The sequence below is a fragment of the Vigna radiata genome, chromosome 6 (assembly GCF_000741045.1).
Source record: "Vigna radiata var. radiata cultivar VC1973A chromosome 6, Vradiata_ver6, whole genome shotgun sequence".
NCBI lineage: Eukaryota > Viridiplantae > Streptophyta > Magnoliopsida > Fabales > Fabaceae > Vigna > Vigna radiata.
This window is the reverse complement of record NC_028356.1, coordinates 18,582,331-18,593,383: the sequence shown is the minus strand read 5'-3', so window position 1 is coordinate 18,593,383 and position 11,053 is coordinate 18,582,331. Positions and strand designations below refer to the sequence as shown.

The 11,053-nt window shown below is 28.8% G+C and overlaps 1 protein-coding gene across 1 annotated transcript in view; it reads left to right on the top strand.

The window, feature by feature from the left end:
- The first annotated feature begins 1,732 nt into the window (after positions 1-1,732).
- The window catches only part of LOC106763536 (casein kinase 1-like protein 3), a 38,777-nt gene continuing 29,456 nt past the window's right edge, over positions 1,733-11,053 (top strand). The window contains exons 1-2 of the mRNA XM_022782198.1: positions 1,733-1,808; positions 2,384-2,424. Coding sequence (XP_022637919.1) covers positions 1,733-1,808; positions 2,384-2,424 — 117 coding nt within the window. The remainder of the gene's footprint in view (positions 1,809-2,383; positions 2,425-11,053) is intronic.

Genomic DNA, 11,053 nt, shown 5'->3' with positions numbered 1-11,053 from the left:
GGAATATAGAAAAATACACTTTGTATATTTCGTTTTTTAGAATGAGAGTCCCAATATAATTTATAGAGATCTCACTCAAGGATCCCTCCAAAAATTCGTTGTCAACTAATTAACTGTGATAATCAATTATCCACTTATGGTAATTGTTTATGCATTTAACGAATGTACAACGGTAAAAAACTTGCTTAAAAATTTTCATAATTTCTCTTGATAATCAATTATGGCAAGTCATAATTGATTACTGATAATCGATTATTATAATTTGATAATCGATTATCTAGAGTATAAAATGAGGTTTTCTGATTTAAAAATTAATTTAATGCAACCTAAGGCAAGCAATACATAGAATCAAAGATAAACCACATCCTATACATCAATCTACTAAATTAAAAAATGTTTTAATATAAAAATAAATCTTTATGAAGATCTTCCTGCAATAAGAGTACTTGAGGCTTGACTTTGAGACATAATCAAAATTTCTTCTTTTTAGCTTTATGCTAACAACCTAGCATAAAGTCTGTCTACGTCGATAACACTAGGCCTGCAAATTCTATAGCATAAAGCAAAGATTGCCCTTTGGCACTCGAACATCCTAGTTAAACGGCTAATCCACCTAAAAAACTTTACAAGTTGGCCATAACTCGACCAAGAAATGGTCATGATCACTCCTCATTCACTAATCAAACTCCGAAGACTAGAGAGACTTATGTACCTACTTGATCCAATATATGTACAAAAGAGCACAACTTAACAAGGCTCATTAAGCCTCTTCATTTTGAAAAAACCTATAATAGATCTATTGAAAGTATATTCACATATTAACGATAATCATAATTAATTTATTTCTCCGGTTTGATATTATAGTTCTTATTTACGGTATGGTATCACTTTGTTATTATTATCTACTTACGGTAAGTATCATTTTTAGGATATTATTTGATATCACAATATAGGTTCACAGTCTATATTAATCCTATAAATACAACTAATATTTTTTAGGAAATACTCTATCACTCTAATAATCACACTCAATTTCATACACACTCTCCGATATTCACTCTTATAGATCTAAACTCTCTTATTGACATAAGTGTCAAAAAATCTTTTACAAGTTGACCTTCTTCCGCATTTCAACGTCTGAAACTTAAAGCTATTCAGATCACACCACTTGTAAAAAAACCTCATTGAATATCCTCTTACAAACAAAACTCAATAAAATTTAATTTTCATCATGAAAATCAAAACAAAAGAACACGTTGTCTTCGATATCTAAGACTTCTGGAAGCCGATTTTCTATCTTCAACAAGTTTATTTTCCTAAAAAAATATTGGTCTATTAGAGTTATGTTAATCCTTTTTTAAGACTAGAAAATTTAATATCCAATTCATAGCATGAAAAGGTTCAATTAATTAAAAAAAAATCATAAAACCATAAAATATGCATTTGGACAAAATGACTTACGGCTGATTTTAGGGACAAGGAATTTGAAAAGTGATGCGACTGATGCACGCTACGTTGCCTTGTTGGATATATTTCTTGTCCACCTACGTCATCAACAAACTTTTAAATGTAAAACGTAATTCCCAAACTAACCCTACTATGGAATCTATTCTCCTCTCTCTCCTCTTCTCTTCTTCATATATTCCAAATCGTTTCAGCCTCTGACAGCAAACCTCGATTTTGGCATTCCCTCTGTCTGTGTATCAGTAAAACGTTGTCGTTTGGAGTTTCAATGGCGAGAATCCTTGGAGGAAAGTATAAAATCGGTGAAAAAATTGGGAGCGGATCATTTGGTGAAATTTACATTGGTAGGAAACTTTTTGTTATTACTTTTTTTTGTTAAATAGTTTTTTTAATGATACATGATAATTTATTTATTTCATTTTACTATTTTTTTATACTTTTAATTTGGTCCTAGTTTTTTTAAAAACGAAATAACATGATTCTTAAGGTTAACTTTATGGTAATAGTTGAATGTTATATGACATTTGTTGATCATGTTACTTTGGTTTACAGTTTAAGTTTAATTGATATTATTTATGTCACATGTTACCATTGTTGTGATTACAATCAATTTAGGGAGGATACTATACTTATTTAAAAAAAAAAATAGATTAAATTAAAAAAAATAATGGATTGAAACTAAAAATTACTCGTAATATTGAGATAATAAAGAACTTATTTAACCCTTTATTTCTTAAAAAATGTAGTTAATAAAATACTTTCTGACATAAAATATTTACAGAATTAAAATAAAATAAAATTTATTTTCAAAGAACTAATTCAGTATATAATATTTTAGAAAATATATCCCTTAAATTATATAGTGTTGGTTTTTATTATTATTATTATTATTTTTAACTTGTATATGTTTTATTTCCAGGATCACATATAGATACTTCTGAAATCGTAGCCATCAAAATGGTGAGTCTTATTTCCTTTTTCTCGTCGTTGCAAATTTATTGACTTCCATTTCCCGCATAATTTGTTTTTAGTTTCCTATTTATTATTCGTAAGGGTTGGTGCTAAGAACTGAAAGGGTTTAGGATTAAACTCTGAACTAAATTTTTATTAAAAAAGTATTTAGTAAAATAACTTTTCCTACTCGTAAAATAGGAGTGTTTTATTTCAATTTCTAATATTAATCCATTTCCTTCAAGACAAATGAAAATGTAACCCCTTTCTTGCTTGCTTGTGTTAAATAATATGTTAAAACTTTTCTTTGCTTAAAATTTTCTAATTTGCTATGATTGTTGAACACCATAAGGGTATTTATGTTAACCCAATCATTGTTTAAGAAATGGCTAAATTAATTAATTTTAGCATTAATATAATTTATCAATTTTTTTTTTCATTTAATTTAAACATTCGGCATACTTTGATTTTTCTTCAACTTAAAGTGATTCATGACCATTACTGTTATTAGTTTCTAATTGTAGATATTCATTGTTGTAAAATGCTTAGATTTTTCAGTAATTATTGTTATTTTTTTAGTATGGTAAATACTTGACTTTTCTCAACAAAAAAACAAAAAAGTGACTTTTGTATCTGATCTTTGCAAATACATTGGTTTTTTTTTCTTTTGGTTTTGAGAATGTTCATCATTTTTATTTTCATCCCCAATAAATATGTAACTTTTAATTTTAGTTTCTCTAAATATATAATTTTGCAGTCGTCATAAATTTGTTATTTTTTTCTTAGAAATATACCATTCTTCATTCTAGTCCATGATAGTGTTATATATTGATGTTTCACTTGAGATGGCGTAACATTGCTAAATTTAATCAAACAAATTAACAACAGATAGCAAAAGAAAAAAATAATAAAAAAGAAAAGATAACAAAATCAAAACATTATTGTATTACTAAGCATTCATGTTCAAATCTTTTATTCTTTTTATTATCTTATTTATAAAAAAATCATACGTCTAAATATAACGGTTGTTCCAATTTAACTAGCCTATTAATTGATCTGGCGGACTGATTTCTAATTTCAAACCAAGCTAAAAGGGTTGGTGTGTTTGGGTAAAAATAATAAAAATAAAAAGAAAAGAGAGAAAAATTAAATTATTCACTTTATACCATTTTTTCCATGGATTGGCAAAACCTTTTGTACCAAGTCCGAATTCTTTGTTCATTAACTTTGAAGATTGTATTCAAGCTATTGTTATAATGGACAAAAATATTTTGATAAGATTTCTTTTACAGCATTTCGGTATAATATATGAATTATTTTTTTATTAATTTATTACTTATTTATTATCATGTGACATGCATATTTAAAATGATGTAAGAAAATATTTATGTCACATATCATTAAAGTTTCAAGTTATAAACTGAACTTTGACATGAGAGTTGGTCCTTGCTTTGTCCAAATTTAAGTTCGATTTTTTAAATTGATTGCAGTTCATTTGATTCCTCAACCTATTTTCTTCTAAATTAAAAATTAAAATAAAAGATTAATTATTTTATAAATATAAAATATGCAATAATATTATAACTTAAATTATAAGTTAAACATATTTATAGTTTCTCAACTTTAACATAAAATTAAAATCAGTCTATGTTTAAAATTTTGTAATATTTTGATTCTTTAATTTTAAAAATAAATTAATATAATCTTTTTATATTAATTTTTTACGTATCAAACAAATTTCATATTAAATTGTTTATATTATTTAACACATTTTAACTTCACTGTTAAATAAGAAACGCGTTTTACATTTAAAAAACATATTAACGTAATTGAATTTAAAAGATTATATTCATCTATTTATAAAATTTAAGAATAAAAATGTATCAAAGTTTCTTATACAAAAAAGTTTCAATTTTAAATTAAAATTAAAAAATTAAAAATATATTTAAACCTTTAAATAAGTAATACTTATAAATTAAGTTTTAATTGTTAATTATAATAAAATAATTTAGTATTTAACACTTTAAAAAAATATACGTTTTAGTAGGTATAATTTTAAGTTTTAATTAATTTAAACTTAGTTATTTTTTATTCACAAACCATAATTCTTGGTTATTTTACTTTTAGTTACTATAATTGCAAGAGTATTCAATTATTTGTTCTAAACTATAACATACCATATTAATAGTCCTCTTTACTGTCAATTTGTTTATCACATTATTAATATGTTTATAATATATATTCCTTTTACCGAGAAGTGTTAAATTTTTTTCAAAGAAAATATATAAATATTATATTACTAAAAGAATTTATGAAATATATATATATATATATATATATATATATATATTATATATATATATATATATATATATATATATATAAAATCTTAATATATTAACTTAGCAGTCTCACTTTTGTTGTTCACTATTATTGTTTGTAAGATTCTCTAGGTACATCTATTTAGTCTTTTGTTCACATCCAATACAATCATTATAGATAAGTATCAAAACTTCACAAAAAGAAAAAGTAGACTTATTTATTTTTATAAATTCTTATAATGTATTTGTATTATATAATTCGGTTTTCATTTAGATAATAATCATTCAATACTTTGATATAAATAAATTTATAAGACTCTAAGTATAAATATATATATATATATATATATATATATATATATATATATATATAGAGAGAGAGAGTGTCAATGTTCTTATAAAATTTTACACTTATCATAAATTTTCTCTCTACTAAATTCAAGCATTAAAAGCAACAATCTTTTTATCTAGAAACTATTATCCCGAACTTGTGATGAGCCAACCTATGTGAGTTGGTTTGGCTTAATTTGACACTTTTATCCAAAACCATCATCCTTATCCCAAAATCATCAAGACAAGGTCTATTCCTATCAATCCTTTAAGGCACAATACTATTTCTTACTAATCCTGTAGACAAGAAATCTCCTTCGAATCTCGTCACTTAAACCTCATTATCTATTTGAGTATTAGTGTTTAGTAGAGTTTGGATGACTTCACATCGAAATCCCTACACCAATGTATACATTACACTATATAATATGGAACTTCTCCATAGAAATGACTATATTCATACAATTCACAAAATAGTAATATATTCTTATCACAAGGTTCAATATATTTTTGGCATTCAAGCTTAGGTTCTATTCAACTCGACATACATCATCACCATAACATCCTCATCTCAGCAATTCTCATCAAGTCATAAAAAACATTCATAGAAATTTCTTATCCAAACTTAGACAAATCACAAAATTTATCACATTATACAAAATTCAATATCATTTATATAATTCACATCTTCATCATCACTAGTATTTCAACTATAAGGATCACATAAAACAACTAATAACTAATTCCAATCCAACTAACTCCCAAATTATGAAGCATATTAGTATTTGGAACTTATACAAATTAATAAGCTTCCTTTTCCTTAAAAATAACCTTTCCTAAAGCTGGAAGTTCCCTAGCTCAATAAATTAAGCTATTCCCAATTAAAAACTCTCTTCAAAATTCTAATAAGTTCAAACTTCTTCTTACTACCTCAGCTACTCTATGTTGCTGTCAATTTCTAGGATTATCAAATGCATCAAAGTATGGTGACTTAGTAAATTTTAGCCAAGGTAAGGCTAACAAAAAGGGACTAGTGTGCACAATACGAATAGGCAATTAGTGTGCAACTCAAATTCGTTGTGAAAATTTACCAGGTCACCATTCATTCCTCTCTATTAGATGATCATCAAAATTGGTAGCTGTTAAGCCCCTGGCAAGTGTACCAAATCGTTATCAAGTAATATATAAACGATAAGTCCGAGTATCATTTTCCCAAGGGACTCTTAGGCCTTATCTTTCATGTAAATTAATCTTATAAGACTTGAAAAGAAATAAATTGGTAGTGTGAATGCAAAACAGAAAATAAATGTGCAAATGCAAGTGAATCAATTGACAAAGTAAAGATATGAATGAATGAAGTTGTTGGGTTTACAATTTCATCTTATCTACCCTCTTATATCTACTTTTCTTATTTAATTCGCTTTACTATCTAATTGTCATGTAAACTTTCTTAGCCTACCCTAAACTCAATTCCTTGGCAAAAAGAGCCTACTATTAATTACTAGTTTATTATCTCTAGTCTCCCTGAGTAATTAATAATGCATTAAACACTGAAGCAAAATACAATTGATCGTCCTACCCCTATTTCTAGGCAGTATTGCTTAATCAAGGAATTCCCTATTAGTTCATGACTTCCCCGTACGTTCCCGTATCGACAAAGGCAAATATCTTTTTACCGAATGAGTTAAACGATAAAAGCATTAAGCATAGATAAGAAACCCAACAATTGATAATATAAGCATATGCAAGCATATGAATAAAACAAGAATTTCAATATAAGAGAGTTTCAAAAGATTACATTGTTCCCCAACAATAAAGGGTTTAGTTCACCATGGGCATGGTGAAACTAGATGAAATTAAATGAAAGAATGGAAGAGAAAACCCTAGATTTGATGAATTGAAGCCTAAGCATCCAAGAAATCTCCTCTAAGGAGTGTAGAACTACTTTGGACGTCTCTGCCTGCCAAAAGATTACTCTGAGGGTCGCACTGGGGCTATTTATAAAGCATAAAAGTAACAGAATTTAAGCCCAAGCCCAGCATTGCACCGCTCAGCGCCTAAGTTGGCCACTCGACGGTTTGCCTCTAATCACAGGACCGCTCAACGGTCAATCTCACCGCTCAATAGTTTTCCTCTAATCGCTCTGGATGCTCAGCGACACCGCTTGGGCGAGAAACAGTGAGTTCTCCCTCGAGTCTGGCGCTCAGCGTTGGAATTTGGCGTTGAGCGGTGGACTTGATTCTTCATTTCTTCCTTTTTTCCTCTTTTCTTGAGTCTATGTCCTCCCTACGTCACTTCCATCTTCAATTCTCATCAAAATCCTGCAAAACAATGCAAAAACAAGCATAATATCTCTAAAAACAACTTTTGACTCTCATGTGACTCGACTAAGTATTTTACTTGATTCTAAGCTCATTCTAAGCCATAAAGGGTGTGTTTTGATATCAAATTTAAGTATAAAAATAACGGTTTTTAGATCGTTATCAGTAGCAGTATTGAGTGTCTGAGATTGGACCAATCAGAATTTCAAACAGATTCTCTAACTAGGAATAACTCAATCTATTGAGCTGTGGACTTTTAGCTTTGAGAAAGGTTTCTTCTAAGGTTAGGGAAGCTTATTAACTTTTATAAGTTGCTTTATAACCTGTGATTTGATTGGTTGGGAATTAATTGTTAGTTGTTTTATATTTTGATGGTGAATTGTTGTACATATATTTATGTGTGTGATCATTATAACTAAACTAGTAATGATTATGAGGATGTGAATCATATAAATGATATGAAATTTTTTATATGTGACAAATGTTGTAATTTATCTAAGTTATGATAAAAGGTTTCTATGAATGCTTTTTATGGCTTGATAAGAATTGATTAGATGAGGACATTGCGGTAATGGTGTATGTCGAGTTGAATATAACCTTAACTTGAATGCCAAAAATATATCGGATATTGTGATATGAATGTAATACTATTTTTTGAATTGTATGAATATGGTTATTTCCAAGGAGAAGTGCCATATTGTATTATGTAATGTATATGATTGTGTACCGATTTAGGTGTAAAGTTATCGTGACTCTACTAAACTCTTATAATCAAATAGAAAATGAAGTTTAGGTGGTGAGAGAAAAAAAGATTCCTTGTGTACAAATTGGTATGAAATAGTACTGTGACTTAAAGGATTGATAAGAACTAACCCTATCATGATGGTTTTGGGATAAGGGTGACAATTTGTGGATAAAGATAATGATTTTTAGATAAGGAGAATGTTTTTTTTTTTTAGGCTTGGATTTATTGTAGAAAAAAATTATGACAGGTGCAAGACTTTACAAGAACGTCAACACCATATAGATACATCTCTGAAACTAGAGTCTTTTAGGTTTATTTTTGTGTCTAATATTGAATGATGAGTTGAATGATTAATATCTAATTGAAACTTGAATTATATAATATGAAATGCTTGATAGGACTTTATAAAAATAAATAAGCTTACCCTTCATTTCTTTTGTGGTGTTTTTGTACTCACCTTTAATGATCACATATTATATGTGAGCAAAAGGACTATGTAGATGTACCTATAGATGACCAATGACAAGACTACTAAGCATATGAATGGTAACTTGGCATATATATATATATATATATATATATATATATATATATATATATATATAAATCTTGTGATGAACAAACTAGTAGTAAGAGAACTACTAGCTTAGGGATGTTACTTAAACTATATTAAGATACTACAAATTAAATTTAGAATAAAATAAAATAAAAATATAAAAAAGTATTGAACATCCATGAAAATATGGAATCATTGCATAAAAATGAGACTTAGACCTAGTAAGACCACTACAGACCAAAGTATTGTTGGGTGCAAAACCAATGACATCTAAGCTCAACCATAATGAGATCTCTACCCAAAACTTTAAGGCAATGGTTTAATGGGTATTTCATCTTTATATAGTGCTTTACTTTCTCATTTCTATCCAATGTGGGACTTAGAATCATACTTGTATTCTCAACAATATCCCCCTTAAGGTTGAGTCCCTTTCACATAGGTACCCTTTCCCTCCAGCGGAAACATTCCCAACCAACCACAACCACGAGTAGCCCTTTCCAACCACCGTTTATCTGAACGAAACTCGCTTACCTGAATATCCTTTTCCAGGAAGACTTTCGGTATATGGACCATTATATTCGTATAAGCTGGTCAACAAGACAAACCATCGACTTTGATACCACTGTTGGGTCTAACAAGGAGGAGGTTCACCGGGGAGACACAAACACCAATGACATCTGAGCTCAACCATATAAGGGATTGACACCACTCTCTACCCAAAACCTTAAGGCAATGATTTAATGGGTCTTTCATCTTTATATAGTGCTATACTTTCTCATTTCTATCCAATGTGGGACTTAGACTCACACTTGAATTCTCAATAGGTGACCATTTGACTGATGAAGCATTTATATAAGAAAATATGTAATGGGTAAAGCACTTAGTAACATGTCTACATCAAATTACATCTAATTCATGACTGAATTAGTAGCCAAGGTCTATAGTCAAAAGGAAAGTGTTAAATATAATTAGATTTTCTCTCTAGTGATCAAATATACTTACATTTGGGTCATACTTGATTTGGTAGGCAATTAAGACATTGGGACTTGAATAGTCAGATGTGAAAACAAATTTTCTTCACGACCACTTGGAGGTTTTTAGTCAAAAATTTTTGAGGTCGATGGTAAGGAGGATTGAGTATGTAAGTTGAGTAATCATTATATAGGCTCAAATAATCCCATAGATAATAATATAAGATATTTGGTCAATTTATCACCACTCAAGGTTTTGACAAAGGTTCTTATGATCCATTCATCTATCATTTACAGGTGGAGAACAATGGACCCATCTATTTTTTGTTCTTTATAGACTTCATATTGATAACATCTTGAGACGAGATTCAAATTAAACTATTCATTCATTACTAGGAAATAAATTCGAAATGAAGGATAAAAGAGTAAAGGAGGTGATTTGGGGATCAAAGTCAATAGATCGAACCCAAGAGAAACTCTTTATGTATCAAAGGAACTATATTCATAAGGTGATGAGACATTTTAGGATGGATGTGCTAAAGTCATAAACACACTTTTGATAACATTTAGATGTCTAGCTCAACACCACACAAACTAATGAGGAGAAGGAATGCATGTCTTGTGCTCCTTATGCTAGTGTAGTGGGAAGACTAATGCATGTAATAACATGCATTAGACTACACCTTACCAAACTGTTAGTCTAATGAGTAGGTACACAATTAGACCTAGGAATCAACATTGATAGGCATAAAGAAATGGATCTCAAGATATATGAAGGTGATAAAAGACAATGGAATTATCTTCAAAGGTGATATTCAATGTGTGTGGTAGACTTTGACTTTATTGTAAACCTAAACACTAAAATTCTAGTACTAGTTAAGCTTTGAAAATTTGTAGTCTCTAGTAAGTTAGAAAACTGCTTTCTAGCCAACTTGAGTCTTACTGACTATAAATATGGCTGACGGAGGTAAAAAATGAGGGATATGATTGAAGGGTTTGATCTAATTTGGGTTTTGCTTACGAGAAGATATTCACCTTTTGTGATAATTTGAATGCAATATGTTTAGCTAAAGCATAACACAATTGGCCAAAGATCAATATGTTTGTACAAACATTACAATAAAAGGCATTTTAGTTACAACCCATTTCGGTTGCTAAATGGCCAAAAAATCGATCGCAAATCGTTCAACAACCGAAATAGAGATTGAACAAAAGTGGCGAAAACCCTTGTCGCAATTTAGTACCAAAATTTTGATCACTAATCGATCGCTAAGGTCACGTTTTACTTTAGGAGACCAATTTAGCCACCAAAATTTCAGTGACTAATGTAACAAATTCAAAGACTTTTTTTTTTGTTGCTAACATGAATATATATATATATATATATATATATA